Source organism: Blastomyces gilchristii, assembly GCF_000003855.2.
Source record: "Blastomyces gilchristii SLH14081 genomic scaffold supercont1.18, whole genome shotgun sequence".
NCBI lineage: Eukaryota > Fungi > Ascomycota > Eurotiomycetes > Onygenales > Ajellomycetaceae > Blastomyces > Blastomyces gilchristii.
Window position 1 is genome coordinate 1,216,962 of NW_003101665.1, and position 23,964 is coordinate 1,240,925.

The 23,964-nt window shown below is 46.3% G+C and overlaps 7 protein-coding genes across 10 annotated transcripts; 4 read left to right on the forward strand and 3 right to left on the reverse strand.

Moving 5' to 3' along the window:
- The first annotated feature begins 834 nt into the window (after positions 1-834).
- Positions 835-2,526, forward strand: BDBG_17603 (uncharacterized protein). Its single transcript, XM_031725287.1, has one exon. The coding sequence runs from the start codon at positions 1,358-1,360 to the stop codon at positions 1,517-1,519; it is 162 nt and encodes a 53-aa protein (XP_031580134.1). The 5' UTR covers positions 835-1,357; the 3' UTR covers positions 1,520-2,526.
- A 4,851-nt stretch (positions 2,527-7,377) lies between these two features.
- On the reverse strand, positions 7,378-10,215 carry BDBG_07350 (origin recognition complex subunit 4). The gene is made up of 2 exons (XM_002622352.2): positions 8,165-10,215; positions 7,378-8,095 (listed from the first exon to the last, which is right to left on the reverse strand). Exons 1-2 carry the CDS (start codon positions 9,869-9,871, stop codon positions 7,457-7,459), a joined length of 2,346 nt encoding a protein of 781 aa, XP_002622398.1. The 5' UTR covers positions 9,872-10,215; the 3' UTR covers positions 7,378-7,456.
- A 60-nt stretch (positions 10,216-10,275) lies between these two features.
- BDBG_07351 lies at positions 10,276-13,302 on the reverse strand. 2 transcript variants are annotated; one of them, XM_002622353.2, is made up of 8 exons: positions 12,692-13,302; positions 11,888-12,635; positions 11,654-11,828; positions 11,533-11,601; positions 11,348-11,481; positions 11,185-11,289; positions 10,899-11,113; positions 10,278-10,839 (listed from the first exon to the last, which is right to left on the reverse strand). In XM_002622353.2, the coding sequence occupies exons 1-8, from the start codon at positions 12,736-12,738 to the stop codon at positions 10,557-10,559; spliced, it is 1,776 nt and encodes a 591-aa protein (XP_002622399.1). In that variant the 5' UTR covers positions 12,739-13,302; the 3' UTR covers positions 10,278-10,556. The 2 variants fall into 2 exon arrangements, with proteins under 2 accessions (XP_031580135.1, XP_002622399.1); XM_031723056.1 differs by having other exon boundaries at positions 10,276-10,839; positions 11,185-11,481.
- A 1,132-nt stretch (positions 13,303-14,434) lies between these two features.
- BDBG_07352 (thioesterase) lies at positions 14,435-15,145 on the forward strand (the record flags this gene model as incomplete). The annotated part of the gene is made up of 2 exons (XM_002622354.1): positions 14,435-14,506; positions 14,735-15,145. 2 exons carry the CDS (start codon positions 14,435-14,437, stop codon positions 15,143-15,145), a joined length of 483 nt encoding a protein of 160 aa, XP_002622400.1.
- BDBG_07353 (NOT2 family protein) lies at positions 14,567-19,262 on the reverse strand. Of its 3 annotated transcripts, none has more exons than XM_031723057.1 (9): positions 18,880-19,262; positions 18,539-18,819; positions 18,121-18,240; positions 17,910-18,051; positions 17,157-17,701; positions 17,028-17,092; positions 16,665-16,972; positions 16,241-16,589; positions 14,567-16,088 (listed from the first exon to the last, which is right to left on the reverse strand). In XM_031723057.1, exons 2-9 carry the CDS (start codon positions 18,549-18,551, stop codon positions 15,999-16,001), a joined length of 1,632 nt encoding a protein of 543 aa, XP_031580137.1. In that variant the 5' UTR covers positions 18,552-18,819; positions 18,880-19,262; the 3' UTR covers positions 14,567-15,998. The 3 variants fall into 3 exon arrangements, with proteins under 3 accessions (XP_031580137.1, XP_031580136.1, XP_002622401.1); XM_031723058.1 differs by having other exon boundaries at positions 15,105-16,088; positions 18,130-18,240; positions 18,880-19,129; XM_002622355.2 differs by having other exon boundaries at positions 15,140-16,088; positions 18,436-18,819; positions 18,880-19,129.
- BDBG_07354 (mitochondrial 54S ribosomal protein YmL4) lies at positions 18,020-20,680 on the forward strand. Its single transcript, XM_002622356.2, has 4 exons — positions 18,020-18,862; positions 18,928-19,800; positions 19,880-20,046; positions 20,319-20,680. Exons 2-4 carry the CDS (start codon positions 19,221-19,223, stop codon positions 20,526-20,528), a joined length of 957 nt encoding a protein of 318 aa, XP_002622402.1. The 5' UTR covers positions 18,020-18,862; positions 18,928-19,220; the 3' UTR covers positions 20,529-20,680.
- Positions 20,681-20,686: 6 nt separating this feature from the next.
- Positions 20,687-23,819, forward strand: BDBG_07355 (acetyltransferase). The gene is made up of 8 exons (XM_002622357.2): positions 20,687-21,615; positions 21,692-21,716; positions 21,786-21,845; positions 21,915-21,942; positions 22,011-22,356; positions 22,422-22,973; positions 23,071-23,328; positions 23,426-23,819. The coding sequence occupies exons 1-8, from the start codon at positions 21,570-21,572 to the stop codon at positions 23,515-23,517; spliced, it is 1,407 nt and encodes a 468-aa protein (XP_002622403.1). The 5' UTR covers positions 20,687-21,569; the 3' UTR covers positions 23,518-23,819.
- Positions 23,820-23,964: the final 145 nt, after the last annotated feature.

Here is a 23,964-nt window from a genome sequence, read left to right on the forward strand (position 1 = left end):
ATCGTAGCCGACCCTGTAAATACAATAATAATATGTTGATTAAGTGGAGACTGCTGGAACTAATACCAGACAAGAATAGGGACCAGAACGACGATTAAAATACAGCGGTCCAGGTTGGCGATCAAACAGAAGGTTGTGGGTTAAATAATGAATTCGCGGAGACTGGCTTGTGGTATTATTAATAATAAATGCAGTGTCTGTCATCCACAGAAACGCATGGCGAAAATCCAGTAGAGAGCGTACAGCAGACAAGAAAAAGGGCGTGTCGGCAATCAGGAGAGTTGTACGAGATTGTCTGCTGTGCGCTGCTTGGTTGGAGTGGGAGTTGTTGATATCTTTGCACTCGATGCCAGGCTATTTTGCTCTCCGCTGACTGCAGGCGATAACCGTGTGTCTGTGTGAGTAGGCTGCGTATGTGTGATATGTATGTATGTATGTACCTGGTGCTGAGTCGAGAAACTGAGATCCCGAGATTGAGAAGAGGCTGATCACAGGGTTGGTCGATGGTTGTTGGGCCAAGGGTGGATGACGACGGTGCGATGGGGGAAAAGAAGGGGTCCCAAGGGTGATTCAAGGAAAATTCCAAATACAAGGGGTTGTTGGGCTGACGGGTTCTTTTTCTTTTTTCTTTTCTTTTCTTTTCTTTTCTTTTCTTTTCTTTTCTTTTCTTCTTCTTATTTGGTTCAGAGATGGGGCTAGTAGGTTGATAATAATCAGTCCTAGTTATGGAAATATCTCCAAGATGAAACAAGCAACGGGGGGGAAAGAGCAAAAAGAGAGGGAAATATATATATATATATATATATATATGTGGATTATCAGCCAGATATACACGGCAAAACCACTATACATGATACGAGAAAGAAAGGAAAGCCCCAAACACGCAGAAACGATCGCCGAAGGAAAGTTAAAAACCGGGGCAGCCCAACAAGACAAGCCTTGCGACCAACTCTCCTGACGACGCACAGAAAAAAGAAGAAGAAAAAAAGAAAAAAAGAAAGAAAAAAAAGAGGGAAAAAAAAAAGCAAAAGCAGCCCAGGCGTCACAGACTCACCGGATCACAGCTGGGCGCCCGCAGATCCTTCGTGGCTTGCACGCTACAGCCTAGCTAGCCCAAGTATCCCAGCATCGCCCAGCAATCACCCAGCAATCACCCAGCAATCACCCAGCATCACCGAGCTTAGCGTGGCCGCTGGCAGTGCCTGGGCTAGAGCCTAGGGGGGGCTTTCAAACTCCAGCCAGGCTTTTTGGCTGGTTCGCGGTTAGACCTCCGCCCTGGATATGATATGACTCGTTGGAAGAGAGGGATGGTTATTGATTGTCGTTCTGATTCAGGATTAATTAGTGGTGATTTTTAATGGGAAGTTACACATATACTGTACCTAGCAAGTTTGCTAGCAGCAGCCGAGCCGAGCCGGGTCCTAGTAAACGAACGGGGTTTGTGGGAAAAAGGTGGCGATGTCGACCACGTTTTTTTCTTTCCTTTTTGTTCAACCTCGTTTTCCCATGTCCTACTTAGCGTGGTCGAGATGGATATGGGTGGTGGTGGTGGAGGTGGAGTTCGGTGATATTTGTTGTAAGCTACTTACTACGCTCGGAGTTCGTAGTTAGTAAGTTAGTAGTTAGTAGTCGGTGTGTATCATCACGGATCACGAGACTGGCCAGCGCATCCATGGAATGCTCCAGGGTCAAGAACGTGGCAAGCCGCAACTTAAACACGCTCCACCCACCCTGAGGCGGCGAGGGGTTTGGTGTGGAATTATTTGTCGGTTCGGGGTTTTCTAGAAAATGGCTTTATTTGTCTTCTTCTGGACAAGCCTATTATTATACCATGACATTGCCCTCCATCTAACTAACACATTTTATACATCTTTTATACTCTCCATATAAACTCGCCCATCGCCCAAACATCAATCACCAAACACAGTCAGTTGAACGCAGCGAACACACACGTGCGAAACGGCAAACTAACCCACCAACCCTCTCCTCTCTCCGATAGCGCGCGCCTTTTGCCATATGGGCCCCCTGCTAGGCTGCTTAGCCTGCTTAGCCTGTCCTGCTAGGCTTGTTGAACGCATGGCAAGCCATTCATCATTTATTATTCACCAGGCTAACTAAACTTAAGACTCACAAGGGGGGGGGGACTTTGTCAAACTGGCTCGCTCTCTCGTTCGAATAATGCGGAGTATTCATGCGGGCTACGGCGGTTGACCGAAATTAATTCCTATTTCTATTCCTATTCCTATTCCTATTATTATTATTATTATTATTATTCTTTTTCTTATTATTCAACGCCCGTCCTCTCAACTTGCAAGCACCCACCAACCACCAACTACGCCCTGTCTCAGAGTTAGCTTGCAAGAGGAAGAATTGACTTTGAATTCCTGAAACAAGCTCACGCGGGGCGCCCCGGTTGGACAGGGGGGGAAAGAATAATTATAATAATTGCAATAAATAAAAAGAAAAAAGGAAAAAAAGTATAGGTATAGAATAGTAATAATAAGTTAGAACAGTGCTCATCAATCACCTCTTGATTAAAATAAAAGCTTAGCACATCTCTGAGAAAGAGCTGAGACTTTTTTTTTTTTTATTTCACTCATGAGCTGGTTTGGTTGCCTTTCAGAATAAATTATCAATTTATTCAGGAAAATCTGTGTATAATAATAGTTATGCTGATTTATTAACATGTTACAATCTCAACAGAACATGAAGAGTTATCTTGTATAGCTATTACTCTATTTTTCTTTACAATTACTATATACATATATAGATATAGATATGATTGAATCCAGGTGTTAAGTTAATTCAAAGTGGAAAAACTGAAATGCACTAACTTCTGAATGTTATTATAATAATCTCTACACCTTCATTTTTGACATCAAAGATATGACAAACAACATGATGACTGCCAGCTAAGTTCTAACTAGGTATCTGATTCAATGGCAGTTAACTATGTATGTACAGTACATGTACAGTACTTCCAGTATGTTTCTGACCAAACACAGGCACCAGTGGTATGTTGAGCTGAGAAACAACCACCATTTCTGCAGTTGATGTCTGAGCGTTAGACCAATGCATAGATGGATGGGAATGATGGCATGATCAGTTTCTTGGCTGTTCAGTAGTAGTAGTAGTAGTAGTAGTCTTCGAGAAGGAGTGGCGCCACCCACGCTTAATCAAGGAGGATAGGAATAATTACCAATAATATAATAATGAATGGAGGAGATGTTCTTCTAAAAAAACATGGGGAAAAAATAATAAATAAAGACCAATAAATAAAATAAATCATGATGGGAACAACCCACCCAGCCGTGGAGGAAACAGTTCGGATGCTATTTATTTCCGTATCGGTCAGTTCCAAGACTCGAGTCAAGCTCCCGCTCTCTCTACCTACCCTCTTCTCTGGCAGGGTTTTTTTTTCGCTTCGAGGCTACAGCAAATCGCGACCAAGGAGTGCATTATTTGTGTGGGAAATAATAGTAATAGTAATATAATAATGTGTCTGCAGTTGTCCCTTTCCTGGATCGGCATGGCATGGCATGGGAAAACAATCATTCATGGTTGGAGGTCCCTCTAGCTTTATGTGTAGTAAGTTATATGATAATATTCAGATGCACTCACTCTCACTCTTTCAACATCCATCCAGACAGATGAAGAGAGTGAGTGAGTGACCAGAGGAACTTTTCCTCCCCTGTTTGAAAACAACCTACCCTACCTTCAGATGAGAGAGAGAGAGAGAGAGAGAGAGAGAGGAAAGAGAAACAAACCTGTGTACAGAGTGGCAGGGTCCCATAACTAATAATGGTGGCTTTCATTTCCCTCCCTCAAGCTTTTTTGTTAGCAGGGGCAGGATATCTATCTATAACCGAGAAAACCCGCCGTGCAAAAAGGCAAAAAGAGAAGAAGTTTCAATTGCAACTGGCTTGAAAGGGCCCTGCTTAACTTACCAGTCTACTCCGTAGTGAGTACTCCGTAGGTAGTTAACTAGTGATGAATCACAGAGCAGAGATTTCTTATTATTACTACTCTGAAACTATTGAAGTTTGCTGCAAACAGGGAAACAACACCAACAACACCAACACCACCATTCATTATTTCATTATTATTATTATATTTAATATTCTGTTGGACGGACGGGGCAGCCTCTTGAATTGAAATCTCGGCCATCTCAACCAGCCAAAGGAGGGGCCCTGTTGCTGGGTGGGACTTTGTCTCCCTTCCTCTTGACAGAGTCAGTCACTACTGCGTACAAGTACGATGATGTGAGAAGACGACGCTGAGGAGGAGGAGGAGGAGTAAGAGTAAGACCACTCTCCCATTCCATCAGTACTATAAGTGTTTCTTTTCCATTATTTACTTGGCTCTGTCTCCTCTCCTCTCCTCTCCTCCACGCTTGGGGTGTTTTGGTGACGACAATTTATTTCAAATCGGACCAATTCATCCTCCTAACTACCTACCTACCGCCACGTGGAAAACTGGAGCCCGTCCGTCCGTTCCGTCATCGTCATCTTATTAGCATAACTAACTAGTTAAGTTAACTAAGTTAACTAACTAGAAGCTGCGGGGGGGGGGGGGGGTCTGCTAAAATCTGCTAACTGTGGGGGAAATAATAAAATATCGCACCAGAGAACGTGTTTTCGACCCAACCAACCAACCAATAATGTAATATAAGTCAACTAACTTAACTACACGAGTCATTTGAAGAAGGTTTTTTGCCGATGCAGTCTCCATCTTCCATCCATTATTATTATTATTATTATTATTATTATTATTATTATTATTATTATTCCATTCATCAGAGTTTCTAGTTCCGGGCATCTGACCGCCGTTTGGCAAGCAAGCCCCGTTCTTTGAGATGAGAAGAAAAGAAAATTTAAAAAAAAGCAAAGAAAATAAAATAAATGCGAAAACAAACCATAAATTATTCCTCCTTTGCTTTTCCCACCAAACGATCTACACAACCCGTCAGCTTTGCGCCTCTTCTCCCTGGCTGGATTCAAGGCTGTTAACTATTGCATTATTCTTATGTAAGGTCTCCTTTCCTCCATCACAACCACCCGCCACCTCAACCCGCTGCATCTCCCAAATGCCGAAACAGTCCTCACTACTAGTTACTACTAGTCCAGTCCGGAATAGTATTCTTGAGAAGAAGATGGCTAGCGGTATCTATAGCGAATGAGAAACGGCAGCGCTATGGAGCCCAGAAAAAAAAAGAAAAAGAAAAAAGGGCTTCACCCAAACCCAAACCCAAGATACGGTACAAAGGACAAAACCCATTTTTGAGGCTGAACCCAAACCCAGCCTTAAGCCGCTCCGAGAACCAAGAACCAAGAAGTCAGTCAGGCCTCGGAGTCCCAAATGCCACATGTTTTCCACGTTTTGGAACCAAAAACAAACCCAGGAGAAATGAACAAATATATATTATAGGTTGGTTACCTAGTTACCTACCTGCCGTACGTGCCATGCACTCCTCCTCCATTACATTACCCTCCCTTTTAATGGCCCGAGACAAACGGAGCTCCCGCATGGAAACTTAAACTATCTATCATTTTTTATTTTATTTTTTATTTTTTTCCCCCTTTTTTTGGCGGGACATTGCGGGACATGTTGCCACAAGCCGCAGACAGAAAAGATATCATCCCCAGCACAGGGTATGCTGTATGACAGGCCCCGGTTGCAAAAGGGAGCGCCGAAGTGTGAGAGATATCTATTGTAACTACTGTACATGTACTGTACATCTACTCCCTACATATATATGTGACCCATCACAATAACTATCAATCATTCTTTCCCACCGCGAGAGATGGCTATGACCTCTTTTCTCTCTCCCAGGGGCCCAGCCCTCCCTCCCTTCTCTCTCCTCTCTGTCCTCGCCTCACCTCCTTTTCCTCTTAGCTCCAGGGAACAATAATTAAATAATGATGGCGGCTCATCATCAGCAAAAACAAAAGTTGGCCCCTGATTGATCCATCATCATCATCATCATCATCATCATCATCATCATCATCATTATCAGCGACAGCGACAGCGACAGCACTTGCTAAATTCAAAGGGAAGGGACTCAATAAGCTCATAGGAGAGATAGTTTGACCCAAGTTAGCCGGGTAAAAAGAAGAGGGAGATTGCCGACTCCTTGCCGGCCTTGCTTCGGCCGCCTTTTTTCATTTTGGTTTTTTGTGGCGCATTTTTCTCTTGAGGGCCCCCGGGATCCCGGGATTTCCCCCCTTCCCCCTTCCCCCTCCCCCCCCTCCCATCTTGAAATCTCTAAAATAACTCAATTTATGTATAAATTAGGCTGGATGCGAATATTGGTAGTTACCGTACGTGCCGGGCCACGCTGCATGCAATGGCTGGGAACTGGGAAGGTTCTAATCCCTCAACCAACCAACCATATCAACCATATCCATATATATCCATAGGTATGGTATGGTATGTAACAAGGTTAGGTTATGGTGGATGAACCTTTCTTGATCGGTTTGCCGGGTTGGTTGGATGCAAGCTGACCGACCCTTGCAAGGGGCCCCTTGTTCTCGAAAATTTCCCATTATTGAGTCAAATTGGCCCGATTCGAGATGGTAATAATAGATAATGATCTTTGCAAGGTCCGCTGGTTTGATTTAAGGGGTGATAAAGGGTTCCCAGTCGTCTGGAGGGGGAGGTAATTAGCAAGCAATGCACAGTGGTGGTGGTGGTGGTGGTGTGGTGGTGTGGTGGTGTTGGAAGCAAAACAAAACAAGCCCTGGGAAGTTGAATTATTAGAACCGAAAGAGGGCTCGGTTTCATTTTTGCTACAAACCGCTGGTCTCTTGGATCTTCTTCATGGCCCTAGCTACGGAGTAGAATGACAGAGCTCTAATAATAATGAATAAAAAGGGAATCTAATCTAATTCAGGGTCTTACCATTCATTTAAAATTGTTAAAGCGGTTGCCAGATAGAATTTCTCAAAGCCCCTATAAGCTAGCTTGCTATTCGATCTTGTGGGAGGAGTAAGTACTGTAACAAATCTCCAACAGAGAAAGGGACGCAGACGCACGCCTATTACTATATAGCCTGCCAGCCATATTTCCATTTGCTGGACTGAGTCCAATAGCGAGTGCCCTGGGTATCGAGTGAACGCAGTAGATATCGAAAACGATTGACATCATAGCAGTAAGCGCCTAAAACTAGTAGTAGAAGAAAAGCTAGGTATTTAGATACGCACGCCTATGTTTCTCGGCTAGGTCTTTCTTCATTTACTTCTAGATAGATAGATAGATAGATAGATAGATATATATACATTCGCATAACGCGCCCACCAACTTTAACAAGTAGTTAAAAGAACTAGTTATCTAAAAAAAAAAAAAAAAAAAAAAAAAAAAAAAAAAAAAAAAAAAAAAAAAAAAAAAAACTCAACAAGGCACAAAATCACCGAACAGAAAAATCCATAGCACCCGCCCAAAGAAAAGGGAAAAACACCTACACCTCCCTCCACCACCTTCCCAGCGCACCAACACCACTATCCCCAACACCATCAAGCACCTCCTCAAAGCTAATCTCAATCCTAAACATCCTGCCATCCCCCATTCCACTCCCTCCGCCAACAGGCACCACAAGCCCCCAGTTCACCAAACGCTCCCACGCTTCTCTAGCCACATCTTTGCCCCATACGCGGCCAGGTGTGGCTGCTGCACCGGCCGCGGACGCGGATGTTTTGGCAGAGGTCAGCAGGCGGACGTACTCTGCATAAGCGGCGGGGAAGGATAGGGTGAGGGGGGTTGGCGCTTGGGGTTGGGTAGCGTTAAGCCCTGGATCGTGTAGGGCGGTTAAACGGGTGGCGGCAAGGAGGAGGGAGAGGGGGAGGGAAGTATTGCTTGTTGAGGAGGTTGCGGGGGGAAAGGGGAGGGGAGCGGGGTCTAGGCAGGAGAGAGGGTGGGAAGAGAAGGATTTTGGGGTCGGGGGTTGGAGATTCCGTGCGTTGGTGTTGGATGGTTGTTGTATACTGTGGTAGAGAGTTGAGATTGGGAGGAGTGCGCTGGTGAAGAAATCCTTGGGGGACTTGGTTTGGTGGTAGATTCTTTGGAGATGGGTTTCAAAGGCGGAATCAGCCCAGAGATTCTATTTCATAATGTCAGTGTTTAGAAAATGATTTGTACCTGGAGTTTTGGAGCTGATGACAAAATGTACCTGGATATATTCATTCCATCCATCAAGTAGCAGTTTACCTCCGCGATTTTTCAGATCATCCAGACCAACCATAGGAAGTTCCTCTTCACTTAGAGCAATCCCCGCCTTGCATATCTCTGAGAATTCACTAAAGCTCCTCGGCCGTGGCAGGAACACATATCGATGACTGAATCTACTCTTTACCCTCTTCTCCAAATTCTCCGTGACATCGACCTTAGTCGTCAGTCCCAAGACGGCCAGCGGAGCCTTTCTCGCCTGAGCAATATCAAAAAGATTATACAACAAAGTCTGGCGCGGATGGTACGCAAATAGGTCGAACTCATCCAAAATAATGATGACAGACTTCGCCGTAGCGATGGCATTGGGGTCCTCAGAGACCCCGAACAGCTCTTCCGGGTGTGAGAGGAGGCCTAGCAATGATGCCATCGTATCGGCATAACTGATTGTTTTGCTTGTCTCATCTTCCGTATTCATTTCGCGTCCGAGCTGTCGCCAAATCTCCCTCAGAGCAATCCGGTCATCTGTGTGAAGAAAGCCGTTCAATCGCACGACGTGGAAGTCATCCCTGTGGTTATTTGCTAGAGATGAAATGACGGCTTCCACAACTGCGGTTTTCCCACAGCCCCTCGAGCCAAGGAGAAGAAGTGAGTTGCCTTCTCCTGCAACGACAGTCTGCTCAACGAGTTGATGAACCGTTTGATATTGAGAGTCTAGGCACCGGAGTGGGATGGGGTGTTTACCCGTAAGTTTTTTGAGAATAAAGGTTGCGAGAGACCCGACATGTCCCTCAAGCTCGCTCTCTTCGCACAATTTTTTGAACTCGTAAGCATATGGCGGTAATTCTTCCGGTTCGGCCACGGGAGTGTCATTGTCCACGAGTTCCTGCTGCAGCTGCAGGGCGGACATATCATGGTCAGCCTCGACTTCATCTTCTCCCTCCACCGCTTCTTCCCCGTCGTCTCCTTGTTCGACAGCCGGGTCTAACTCTAACCCATCTGTAACTCCATCTTGTAATTGGTCCCCATCGTCATCGTCATCGTCATCATCGTCACTAGGGACTTCCCACACTTCATCCCCATTCGATTCCCGATTCTGGACAGCAGGCCGCCCGTTTCCTTCCCTCGATATTCGTCCCGCATGTACGTTAGGATCTGGTCTGCTCCCCGTTCCAACCCCAGCCCCAGCCCGAGCTCCATTCGCCATTCTCCCTTGCCTCTTCGGCCTCGAAAGACTCACAACACTCTCAACTTCACCCTCCCCCTGCGCTTGTCCCAGAACTTCTCCCACCTTCCTCCTCGTCCGCAGAGACCGCTTCGGCTTCTCAACAGGTTCAACCTCCGCATACCGCGTGGGCGGCTTCCTCAGGCGCGTACTAGACCTCAAGCTCCGTCCAGACGACTTGGGTGAAGGCTCGGGTTCATGTTTGTTATCCCTGTGCGGCTCTCCCTCCTCATCTCCACCCCCCTGGTCGCTCCTCCCATCTTCTCCTTCCGCCCCGTTCTCCGCCGCATGTCCATTCAACCCATTCAACCCCTCAACCTCAAACCTCACACCTTTCTCCCTCCTAGTAACACTCGCCATATCATTCGTAATAGTAGCATGTCCATTCATTGAAGTCTCCTCCCCTCCCCCTCTAGTATTATCTCCAACAGCCCCAACGACCTTTCTCCGCTTCGAAGGACGTGCGAGACCTCCAAAGTCACCCATTGTCGGTCAAATGAATGCAATGTAAGTCCAATGACTTTTATCTAGCAGTCGTGCGTATAAATTACCATGAAGGGTAGATAGATAAGTTGCATCGTAATTGCGAAATTGAGAATGGCAAAGGCCAGCTTACCGCGGAGGAGGTAGCGCGATAATGGTATTCGTTTTTCCGAGCGGTGTAAACAAATAACGGGAGATCAGTAGGGAGGAGAATTGTGTGGAAGGTATCTTGAAAAGATTGAATCGTGTAGCCAACCTTCTATCCGGGGTTCTGCTACAGACTGGCAGACTAGTGGCCCAATGTAGCGAGCTGCGTGCGGAGTTGAGGTCACGGCAGTGGTTTACGCAGTATAATTCGAGGCGTTTTAAAGGTTTGAAGTTCGCGCGGCTCAAGCGACGCGGAATCATGTGACTCTCATGTAAAGGGAACCTTGGAAGCAATGTTATGAGACTACTGTCATTAAGCTATATTGAACGATTATGTAGCTCGTTCTGGGATATATACTACTATCTAATATACAGTCTTGTGACCGATGGGGTCCTGCTTTCTTTCCTTCCGTTTCCACTAGACTTCCCTTTCCACTAGACTTTCTTTTTGAGTGATTGAATCTAGGACGAGGATGCGATACGTCCACTTTCCAGATTTTCAGAACACACGACAGATACGAAGACGTGAAGTTACCAGGCTTCAGGGGACGGTGACCGCACCAGATATAGTTGCTACTTGATCCTCTCGAACCGGATCCTCCTGGTTCGAACTCCCCCTTGGAGTCTGCAATTTTACTCTCTTTGTCCTTCGGAAGCAACATTTCAGGAGCAGGGCATGGTAGACCAGACCAATGCAGTTTAGGCTTCCAGTAGCGATGAACCCAGGTGATGACATACAAGATCGATTACGCTTCATTTGTCCCCAATTTTCGTCGGTGTTTTCGACAGCATTTGAGCTTCCTCTGGCACGGGTGGGGTGGGTGCTATTTTCGACCTTTAGTGGCCATTACCTTCTCAGATTCTATCATCTTGGGGGACTTACATTGGATACCCGACTTGTCCATCTGGTGCAGTACTTGAAGCTGTGGAATAGAATGTATTGGTAACCCGCGGAAGCTTCCCTCCTTGATTTTCTCCTAGTTGCGGAAGAAACGAAGGACCTGAGACGTATTTATTGACCATGTTCATTTCATCAGCAGTGGAAGCTCCATGGCTGAGACCATTGTGAGCATAGTTTCCAGATGATCCGATATAGATCTATTGAAAGAAAACAAGAAATTTAGCAAGCTGAATACATATGAAGAAATAGGGTAGGTCAATTTACATACGGGAAGCCGCGCAGCAAGTTCGGAGGCATAACCGCAGGCAAGTTGCCTCACAGTGCCGTTCTCATCGACCATACCAAGATGTGGTTTTCGCGCGAGCATTTTTGTCTATGATATTAGCCACGGTGCGACGCACCACATCTCGTGAAAACGATGGGGTACGTACTTCTTCAAGGATCATGGTCATTCCTTTTCGACAGTCGATTTTGGCTCGATTTAGGGAAGTCGGGTCACAGCTAATGGGGTTTGGAACCTTGTCTGTGGCATCCTTTGTCTGGTAAAGATCGGGAGCTTTTATCACTTTAAATAGTTAGAAGTTGATTCTCCGGGGGAGAAACGATTGTATCTTACTTTTTGAGATCAACTTCCACAAAGTTTTATACGCAATGAACGCACTGAGAAGCTCGGCGGTATATAGCTCTATGAAAATAGGTCAGACATCAGTAGATAACAAAGTCAATGGGGCATTTACCACACAAGCGATAGTCCAGAACAACAAAAGGTCGTGCAGCCTTTGCATTAAATTCATGGAATGATCGAACGGAGTTGTAGCTCATTAGGATCGCCTGAGTTCTCTGTGAATACTTCGAAACTTGGGCTGGGAAGTCATTGGCAGCTTGGATTATAGTCGGCAGGTCCCAACTCGCCTAGAATTTCCCCGTTAACTATGGACTTGCGGAAACAAAAGGGGCAGTTTGTCTACTACTTTAGGATTTTTGATGCTCCCACCCCCTGACCAGGTTACGGAAATGCTGAGATCAGTATCAGTCCAAATATCCAGATTCTCCCTATCAGCCACTGCCCCGCTCATGGGTTGGAAGTATTTCGTAGCAGAAAGCTGCATCTCCGCCGCCATTTTCACCCTAGATATCTTATTCTTGTCCTGGACTTTGATACTGACGATGGCTGAAAATTCACCACCCTCAAGGAAGCCGGCGATAAAACAATCACCGTATATTTCTGGGAATTGATCGGGATCCAAGCCATCCAGGGGTCGAAACTCCAGGTGGGTTGGGCGGATGGGGAGCTCGTTGGTCACTTTGACGGAGACAATGAAATTGATGTCACTCTCGCTGATACTGTTTTCTTTTACGAAACTAGCGGAACCATTGCTATGGCTGTTGGCATAGTTGATTGTGGCACTTGAGGAGATATTGAGGGTGTCGACAACATCTGCAAGATTGTCGATCGCATGAGCAGTATACGTGACGGTCTGATTCACGTTGGAAGCCTTGACTTTTTCAGTCTTCGTGTTAGGAGGCGGTTGCAAACCAGCATCAGCGGGTTGAGCTGCCTCTTCCGTCGTAACATCGCCAGCATCCCTCATGGGGTCATCAGCATTATCTGGCGGGAATTCGCCCGGTAGACAACGATGCTGACTCTCTGAGCCATCGTTATATTCATGAACTATTACTGCATCATCGATACAGATTTGCTGGGTATAGGAATTGAACCTAATACTAGGAATCAGCATACAGAAGAAGCCCCTCAAATCAAACGTGAGTTTAACCCTTGACCAAGTCGCATCAGAGAAGTGTAGGGAGCTAGGAATGTCATTCTCGAAAACCTTGGAGATCAATTATGACCGGTTTCTATACCCACATAGGTAATACGTTGCAATATAGATAGATGGGAGGCCAAATAATGGATAGGGCTTTTAGAGCAACGCTGGATGACTGTGGATTCTTTTGGACTTAAAAAGGCAGAGGATGAAAAGACCAATACCCCAAGTTGAGGGTGAGGGATGCCTTAACATTATATATATATATAATAACTAACTTATATATATTCATGCCATTTTTATGTCGGAGTGGCCAGGAAGTCGCCATCTCAACAACGACAAGAACGGGTCGCTCCTTCAACAGCTGGCTCCTTGAGTTAGTTGTCAGAAATGGCGTTTAGTTATTTATGGTCGCGGATAGGGCATGATAAAATAGGGGTTGATATTGGAATCCGCCTTTGAAGGCCATTCATTGTTCTTGCCAACATGCGATGACTCTTCATCTCGTAATAATATAATGCATGTACAGAGCGTAGAAGAATCAACACCCTTGGCAGTATAAAATCTATCTAGCAAGGTAAGGTTTCATATATAGATTGTGAGACATGTGACTGCAGTAGCTAAAGTAACTATCAACACTCTCTTTTACTCTCTTTTACTTCATTATTAATTTTTCAAAAGTATAATAAAAATCATATATCCAATGGATAATATATGTGTGGATCACGTGGGTTAGGGCTGACGTCCACGGGTAGGACAAATCATCTAGGGTCCGGTTAGTAAGCGTCATGTCTTCTATCAGGAATGTCTCCCCCGGAAAACATAACTACTTCCTCCATCCCGGGAACACAAGACTCCATTGTCAACCTTTTATATAGCGCGTCGGCAACTTTATCCGTGAAGGGTCCAAGACTGTGTTGCCACAGCTGCTGAATTCCAGTTGCGGGAGCTTGTTGATTGTTTCGAGATCCTTGATTGAGTCCCCCGACACGCCGGTTGTGCAACCATTCTTCGGCCGTTGGACTCTGGAGGGTGGGCAAGCAAGGGCTCCCCTGGAAGAGGCTTCTCTAGACCTCCCACCTAGACACCAGCCACGGTAAGCCAAAACCTCATCTCTGCTTGTTCAATCTGTGAGCGCTCGAGCAAGGTGAAAGATGAAAAGAAGGCTAGCCAGTCCGCTTGATGCTCTAGCGACTCAGGGTTCAGAGCAGCCCATCTTACAGCGTACAAGTTACAACTTATCTACCCTACCACAGACTGCGGCTACATACACAGGTGCAAAGACTGCCTTGCCTGCCTTGCCTGCCTGTCTCTCTCCCCAACCTCGCTGCGCGCCGAGGTTCTCAAGCCCCCCCCTGCAACCCAGCCAACTAACTGGCCTGTCTGGGTTAAGAGTGATGCATCAGAATCCCTTGTTACTTCTTCCGTTCGCCGTGCTAGGTTTAAATAATAATAGCATACCTAGGTATCTCCTTTTTTGCCTGTTACGTCTCATCCACGGCCCAACCAGCTTTGCCGTATTCCCCTCTCTGTGCTCCTCCTCGTACAAGAATAGCAAGACAGGATATTCCGCTCTATTTCCTTCCAATGTGTTTTGTGTTGTTTATTTAACCGCAGACTGATGTCCTTGATTTAATCTCGGGTCTTGATTTACCTCCAACCGCTGGCAGTTGACTTAAACCACGCATCCGAATACCCTCCCTCCCCTTGAGCTTGCCTGCATTCAATTTCTCCAAAACGCGTGCATAGATGATGGACTCTGAAAAGCTCGACAAGCGCATGAAGGCGATCCATGCGGGAGAGAAACGAAATAATGACTACAAGGTACTTTTACACTTACAATGTCACAAAAATTAAAAGAAAAAAAAAAATTTTTCTTCAAACCTTCCTCTTAACGTTTCCCTACCAAATATGCCTCTGTTTTTTTACCTCCCAAAAAACCCGTACACAATTTGTACAGAATGTAATATCAAGCAGACAAAATACATAATACATAAAAAAAAATAAAAAGAAACGAACACTCAAAAATAAAATAAAAAAAAACTAACCCAGGGCTACAATCACGACCTCTTCCGCGACCACGTCCGATACGAGTCCGCCTCCCACAGCCCGCGCCCGCGCGTCTCCTTCCTCCTAACAGTCACCGAACCCTTCTGCAACAAAAACGGCGCCCTCCACGGCGGCTGCGCCACCACCTTAATCGACGTGACATCAACCGGGTTTCTAATCGCCCTCTCTAAGCCCGGCTACTTCTCCCAGGGAGGCGTCTCGCGAACGTTGAATGTCAAGTTCGTGCGGCCGGCGCCGATGGGGGTGGAGGTGCGGATAGTGAATGAGCTGGTGCATGCGGGGAAGCGGATGGCGTTGGTTAGATCGGAGATTAGTAGGGTGGATACTGGGGAGGTTTGTGTTGTGGGGGAACATGATAAGGTTAATACGGATCCTGAGGTGGAGAGGTTGTGAGTGGGTTGTTGTATTTTGTCTTCGAGGGGTGGTGGAGGTGGTGGTGGTAGAAGGGGTCGGTCGTGTTCCACAGGGAGAGAGAGCTTTATGGTTATAACTAAACCGTTATCAAATAAATGCATGAGAACGCAGGATATTGTTTAGTTAACTGTATACTTTGCATGTATGGCCAGCAAAGCCCTCTCCACAGCTAATAATCGATAGAGGAAAGGAGCAAATAGATAAAAAGCAAAATGACGCCCTATATGTACTCATCCTGCAAAATGCTGCTAACAAAAAATACAATGAGCTGGCCCTACACTATGGATGATACGGGTCAGCTATATAACCCATCACGAGCTAGGTAGGTAGCAAGGAAACTAGCATATCACTCTTTTAACATGCTCAGATTCTCCTCTCCATTCATCAAGCCCCTCAAAATTAAAGATGAAAAATCGCAGCAAGACACTATTATTAAACAGAACTCCTTCATGCTAGAAAAGAGCAGCAGCAGGACAAAAAGCAAGTTGTAGAACTAGACCACGGTTCTGTGGTTAAGAGTGGCAGGGGAAAAAAGGAAGAGCATAAAAACGAAGGTCGACGTGGAAGGGCTCTGGTAATTGGGGGAAAAAATAATAAAAAGAGAAATTGGAAAAGGACGGCAAAAATGTGAATGGAAATAGATAATGGATTCCATAGCTTTCAATTATCTATCCCCATTTGCTGTTCTGCTACGCCTACTTAAATAATCATAAACATGCCAACCAAGCGCCAGCTGTGCTTGACATCTGAAGACGAATGTCGCAGAAACCCATTACCACTGAGAGCCCATTTCATCAAGAACAAATAGGGTTCGAGTCGAGTGACGTGCCCATCAAGTATTTTGAGGGAAAGCAACCCCTTGAGCATAACCCCTTCTATCGAGATGGTTGTCCAAATCTGCGTATCGGAGAACGAATTCGCGCTGTTGTTTCGAAAAATTTCAGGATTTTTAACTGAGTCAGCTGCGTCCTCTTGTACATGCACATGGGAATCAGATGTCTCCGAAGCACGAAAAGATTGTTGGTCTGAATGAAACACGGCACAAAAGCAAAAATGTCAGAAGGGAAAACTCACCCTGATTTTCTTCCAGGTTGTAGTGTCCCAGAAGATGTAGATGCCACGCTCGCTCAGTCCTCGTTCCATCTCAACAATGTATGCTTCATCCCTAGTCAACCACGCGCGCTCCACTTTGTGGTATCTCCATTTCCGGCTCATCAGTTCCTCTGCAACAAGTTCCTGCATGACATCCCGTGGCATGCTATAGAATATATAGAATAGTGTTTCGTCGCTGAAGCTAGGGATACGGGTCTGCAGTGGTTGGACATTTGCAACGTTATAGCAAGCTGGTAATGTGAAGTCCACTTGGAGTGGTACGGCTGCATTTGACGAAATAAAAGGAGAAGCAAACGACGGATGAAGAGGCCTAAATCTTGGTTAGAATTACTAGGGCACTCCACCACTCTTCTGGGGTGACAAATTTAGCGAGGGTTTAACTTACTCTGGTTGATTTAGATCTAACCCAAGGGTCATTAAATCTTGACCGACCGCAAGAGTAGCGACATCTGGATTTTCGCTGCGTATCATACTCAGTAGTCCTTGAAGCCCGAACCTATCTCGATCAGACAACTGGGTGAGCGGGGCTTGCTCAGAAGATTGGCCTTGCTGTGACTGTTCTTGGCCCTCGTCCCCAAAATTGCCAGATTTTTGCTGACGATTTTGAGGTGGCTGTTGCATGATTGGTTGGCTTTGCTGCTCTGGGTATGCCTCAGGTCGAATAGTTCGTTGCATAGATGAAGCCCCGAGATCCTTGTGACGTACGGTTAGCACAAATACCAACAGTAGATGATAAGGCGGTGCTTACATCTTTCTCCTGGGAAAGTCCACCATTCTGGACCTGGCCCATAGGTGATCTAGATGTCGACATAACTACAGCGAATGTTAGTCTGTAATAGGAAAAAGAAATTAGCTCAACAAAAAGGTACAAACTGACCGCCCGACCCGCCTGCTCCTGGCGACATGATCCTGCCATCCTGCTGTCCATTGACCATATTTCCAAGTAAGGTACGACCCTGCCCAGAATGGCTCTGGTTGAGATTAGGAAAGGCCATCCCGCCGCCGTAGTTACCAAAGGCTCTGGATTGAAGAAGGCTTGCTCGTCTTTCCTGGCCAATGTCCGCTGGCCCATTTCTCCCTAATGGTGGAAATTCGTCAATATTTCCCGTTTGAGGTTGAGTTCCTCCTGAAAGCTGACCACTTATGCCTTGGCCTCCATTCCTGAAGTCGTCTAGCTGTGCTGCAAATTGTGTCGCGGAGGGGAAGAGGTCTTCATGAGAAGCGTGCGATTGTGACGGAGGTTGGTGAGACAGGGCTTGGGTTTGCGAAACTCGGGACGGCGGTTGGGATGTCGCAGGCGTTTGGGATTGTCTTTGAATGGCACTTTGCTGATTTACTCGCTGGCTGGCGTTGGCCCAAGTAACTTGCCCAGAAGCGGAAGGTTGAGATTGTTGCGGAACACTGGAGAGAGAGGGAAATTCGCTAATAGAAGATATGTCGGGAGTTAGCTTCAACTGGTGGCGATGTAAATGTGCTACTCTCCTGCCCCGAAGGGGAGCTCCTCTGTGTCGCATCCCTTCAGGGAAAGATAGAGGACAGACGCGCTTTGATGACTTGGCAAAATTGTACACTGATGTGATTGTGGAGGAAGAGGCATAGCGCAAGGAGATATGTTGATATGACAACTTACGAGAGATCTAATGGTGTTGCTGGTTGAGATCCACTTATGCTTTGTGCAAAGCTGTTCATAGCATTCACAGTCCTTTGCTGGTTACTTTGTAACCCAGGCGCACCCCCCATTGGCAACCCAAATCCCCAGTTGGCCGCAGTTCCTATACAGGATTCCGGTCAGCATATCAATATGAATCTGGAGTTCAGATACCATATAATAATAACCGCACCGATTTTACCATTTGGGAGGCGCGTAGATACTAATGATGGATTCGTTGGTCGTGTTTGGGGCTGTTGCTGTTGCTGGGCGGGGAAGCCGGACATCCCTCGCAACGGCTGTTGGCCAGGACCTGCATCTCGGCTCGATATATTAGTATCTCTTTCTTATATTCTGACCCGGACAAGCTGTCGGGATGATCTAAAGCCTAGCGCGTGAAGAGATGCGGAGAGGGGGCTCCCTGTGCGGCATGATGCTCAAATGCGGCGGCTTGGTTCAGCTACCATCCTTCCAGGTAGGGAGGCACCAAGCTCCCATCCAAACATACCGGCAGAGGAAGGATCCACGACTCTTTTCCCAAGTATAAGGCCGTAGAGCAAAGTTATCCCGGGACCAGGATCGAAGAGGGAGGGATGAAAGCGAGAACAAACCTGGCCTATTCATGGTGGAAAGCAGCTTCGGAGACGCTTAAGACCGGGTTTTCGCGTATGGTGATTATTGCGCGATAGAACTGGTGATATCAATGCACAAGACGACGAAGGTGTGGGAGAACAAGAGCATGAGGTCGATACACCATCGCCATCCAGTCAAATGCCTTAGGATTACCGCTGAGAGGAGCGGAAACTCAAGCGCTAAGCGCGCGTCTATACACAGCACACGGGCCTTTGGATGGTTCCCCTTTCGTTCATCGCCCTCCGACTCACAGCATACACTACGGCAAGTTCAGTGAGATACATAGCTACATATATGAAGAGGTATGGGCTGCTAATACCGCTATACTGTTATCGAATGAGTTCGTCTGAAACGAAGGCGACTGTAGGTTTCCCACTGCGCTTTGAAACTGGGTGTTGTGGAATTGGAATATACTAGTTGCTCAGGTGTCTCCACCAGTTTTATGAGAAGCATTCTGAGAAGCTGGTTTAACTTATCGATGTGTCTAAAAGGCGTGCTTTGAGCTTTTAGCACCATTCATTTTGGGTGCAAGCTACCGTTATGCACAGGCTCCTATGTTTTGTCATTTGATTTGAAGGTAGAATGTCATTCGAGAGTATAAAGCTAATAAATATCGCATTCTTGTAACATTGTCATCAACAACAGGCCAATGGAGTCCATATGAACTCCGCAACTCAACTACAACTACAGGACGAATCTCCAGCTGTCACCATCTCTGACCCCTTGATCCTGCAAGCGTCCTCACCGCCCAAGCTGCCAAGCTTGAGGCTCGTATTCGCTAAAGCACGTGATTATACTAGTCTCAGGTCATTTCTCCTCTCCGAGAAAATTTTCACCCTTCAAAAGCGCGACGATTCCTCCCATCAGCCTGGAAAGATGCCGTCACGGTCTATCACTCGTCTTGCGAGACAATATGGAGGCACTCCGCTGGTCGAGCTGCCTCCTGTTTTCCTTGCTCCTGCTCTTCAATTCCCATTGAGCTTTACTTGCTTCCAATGCTCGAAATTTTCCACTACACCAACTCCTGGTTTGAAACGGGACCTGAGTAAACACCGTGGTGTGTCTGCTATTCACAGGACCGGACCCAGGCAGCCACTATCGGTGTCAAAGTACCCTTTACCACGGCCAGTTAAGCCCACGGAGCAGGAAAAACGACCTAGCAACCCGAATCATGGCCTCTGGGGATTTTTTGGACCAGATCGGAAACCTATCCCAACTCCAGAGCAGGAATATGCTCATGGTAGGCGCACACTGCTCTGGAAGCGGACGTTCAGTCAATATTAAGTAAACAAGGAAATTTCGCTAATACTACCGCTTAGGACGTGCTTGGTCGATCCAAGAGCTTCGGCAAAAGTCATGGGATGACCTTCACAAGCTCTACTGGCTCTGCGTGAAAGAACGCAACCGGATAGCTACCGCCCGCTGTGAAAGGCAGCGGCTACAGGCTGGTTATGGCGACTACGAATCTAACAATCGTGACAATACAGTGAGTATTACTTTCCCTTGACAACACTTTGTGATTGTTCATTTTTGTGATGAGATATTTTTTCACTCGCCGATATGACTTTTATTGGGACCGCTTAAGCCCGGTAGAAATGATATGTATTTGAAACTGTTTTCCTGATCCTATCCTTGCACTTGTTATGTCTTTTATGATGTTATCTTTGCAAAGTCTAAAAATCATTGTACGCCTCGTTACCATTTATCCACTCTCTCCAAGGAGACACAAATTATCTAACTCTGTTATCCGGATAACAGGTACGGGGTACGCAACAATCGATCAAACAAGTTCTTCGTGAGAGATGGTATGCCTGGGAGGACGCCCGACAACTTTATGAAAGTGGCGAGTACTCTCCCGCTGATGCACAAGTGATGGAGGAGGAGAACGTTTATGAACCCCCAGTGTTGGATGTGGAGGAACCGAGAGGCGAATCATCACCGTCTCATAAGGTTCACCCATCGTCCTGAGCTACTTTTGTATCCTCAATTTCACTTTGTACTGTAATAGTAACGTTTTTGTAGTATTATAAAATCGTTGAATTTGTCAGCTTACTGAATTATGGATGGACAATCTGCATCTGTAGGCTACTGGGGGCCGATCAACCCGGGACCCCCAACACCCCCCCTCGGACCAGCTACCACAGAGTACAGTACTCCTCTCAGTGGCTCCTTTCAGTGGCTCCCCATAGTGGCTCCTCTCAGTGGACTCAGTCCTAGGGCTCAAGGGACTTCTAGGGCACACTCCTAGGATGTCTCTTGACACTGTTAAATGTCCAGGGTATTTGTTTGGAATTTAAGTCCATTCTGGGATCAAACCCGTGCATGTTGACCACAGCGGGGCTCACGCTTAACGGTCTCATAACCTGTAGGCTACTGGGGCAAAAGAGCTCAGTCACCACCAGCGCACTGCTGGTAGAAGGGCCGATCAACCCGGGACCCCCAACAGCATCTGTTCTAGTATATGTAATCAACTCATCCACCTGGCCCCTTTATTTCGTAGAAAATTCAATAGCTCTACAGCTTAGCGGTGTAGTGTGGGCACGGACACCAGCCTCAGAAGCTAGATAGAGGAGTTTTACTACTACTGGTGAAAATATATCTAGACAATTTTACTCGCTTGGGGTCTCCTAATAATAATTGTGATTATTGGTACTGGACATAACAAGCGCGTGAGGAGGATAGAACAACTCATTTGTAGGCTTATTTTTTCTTGTTACTGATTTTGCTATGGCTTGAAATGCCTTCATGGCCAACACAGAAGGTTAGGTTGGTTGCTTGCTTCCAACAATAGCGTGGCTGCGGGGAACCAACCGGCTGGTAGTGGAGTAATCCACGTTCCTCACTCAGAAACCACAGAAACCCAGAGCTTATGGTTCATGTTTCCCCCCAACAACCCGTACCGTCACCACCTTTCTACCCTCACTGCTGCTGATTGTTCAACCTCCTTATTATTCTGTTCTTTAACAATAGCTCTTGCTTTACTGAAATAGCCTGTTTTCGTATTTCACCATGGAAGACATCTCGCCTGAATACGATGTGGTGGTGATGGGCACCGGTATGGCATTTTACCCCACTGTTACATTGCTCTTCATGTGTTTGGGCTTCAACTGACCGACTTTTTAACCCTCTAGGTTTGACGGAATGTGTTCTTTCGGGGTAAATACATGAACTCGTCGTCCCAAGTAGGACATGTATGGGAATATATTCTCTAATACCCTTGTACAGCGTACTCAGCGTTAAGGGGCAGAAGGTCCTTCACATTGACCGTAACGACCACTATGGAGGGTGAGCTAGCAAACCCCCGCGCCTCCCGTGAAACACCTTTATATGTCATTATACTAACCATTGTAATAGAGAGGCTGCCTCTGTCAATATAGAAACTGTGTGTCCTCCTTAGAGACGTCCCGTTGCGCCCCGAGACCTCATCACTGACCATTTTTGATCACTTAGCTTTTCAAAAAATTCCGTGACGTGAAGCCTGGCGAGGAACCGTGGAAGAAATATGGCCGAGTCAACGACTGGAACGTCGATCTGGTCCCCAAGCTTCTTATGTCGAATGGCGAACTCACCAATATTCTGGTCTCAACAGATGTTACTAGATACCTTGAATTTAGGCAGATTGCTGGAAGCTACGTGCAACAGGGTAGCGGCCCCAAAGCCACTGTTGCCAAGGTCCCGTCTGATGCGGGAGAGGCGCTTCGGTCTTCGCTGATGGGTCTATTCGAAAAGCGACGGGCGAAGAAGTTCCTCGAGTGGGTTGGAGAGTTTGATGAGAATAACCCAAGTACCCATCAAGGTTCGAATATTATATCTGTCCACCCTGCCTTTTCCCGAATTAATACACTCTAACATGTATATCAGGGTTAAACATGGCAACGTGCACCATGAAAGAAGTCTATGACAAATTCGGCCTGGAAGCCCCAACCAAGGACTTTATCGGACACTCCATGGCCCTTTATCAGTCTGACGACTATATTACGGAGGTCGGCAAGGCGAAGGAGACAATCGATAGAATTCGGCTCTATGTCAACTCCATGGCTCGCTATGGCAAGTCTCCTTATATCTACCCACTCTTTGGTCTCGGTGAGCTGCCTCAGGGCTTTGCTCGCCTGTCTGCAATCTATGGGGGCACGTACATGCTCAACACCAACATCGACGAGGTCCTCTACGATGGCGATAAGGTGTCAGGTATAAAGGCCACAATGAAAGAAAGAGGAGAACCGGGAGATGGCATGACCTTCACAACAAAAACCAAGAAGATCATCGGCGATCCTACATACTTCCCTGGGAAAGTCCGGGTTACCGGCTACCTGCTCAAGGCCATTTGTATTTTGACCCACCCAATCGATAAAACGGATTCGAACGACTCCCTGCAACTGATCATTCCCCAATCCCAAGTTGGACGAAAGCATGGTATGTTTCAGTCCCACAAAGAATATCCATCTCTCTCCAAATTTAATGAGTAGCAGAGGTTGTTTTCGGGTTACTAAGGACGAAAATAACAATCCAGATATCTACATTGCGATGGTGTCTTCTGCCCACAATGTCTGCCCGAAGGGCTACTACATCGCCATCGTTTCCACCATTGCCGAAAACGAAGCAAACCACCATATCGAGTTGGAACCAGGCTTCGAGCGCCTTGGTGAAATCGAAGAGAAATTCATGGGTCCCCCGATCCCATTGTACGAGCCGCTGGAGGATGGCAGCAAGGACCATATCTACATTTCCAAGAGTTACGATGCCACCAGCCATTTCGAAACGACGACTGGTAAGGAAGCTTTCTTTCAATTGTGTTTGATATTTACGAGATGTTCCCTTCTGCGAAAAGCCCGCGCTGAACTGAACTAACTGGAAAAAAACAACAGATGACGTGAAGGACATATACAAACGAGCTGAGGGACAGGAATTGGTCGTTGAAGGGCTGAGAGAGGGAACCAACCTTGTCGGGGAGGAGTGAGAAGGGAACCGGGTAGTAAATACGTATTCCTTAAAAGGCTGACAGCATACAGACAGGCAGAACATATGTTGATTGAAAAGAGTCATAATTTTCTCTTTTGGGGATAAATGCAGATATAAGATTTCACTCTATTTATTTGTTTGCATTTTTCTTTCTCTCTCATTGCTCTCTTCTATTCTCTTTTCGTTTATATTTCTTTCTTATTTTCCCTCCCTCATTTATATAGTTTTTGCTGTTCATTTTCTCAGCGTAAAGGATAACCTGATTTTCTATTTTTAATACAAACGTTCTTCTAGTGTCAACGATGTTCTGAATATCAAACATTACAGTGTAAGAGTGTCTAAAATCAGATCCCATTGCCCAAGCAGTGTAGTAACCGTGCCATGCTTACTCACTCTCTCTAGTGAGAGTGAGTAAGTAAGTGAGTAAGCATGGCACGGTTAGGTG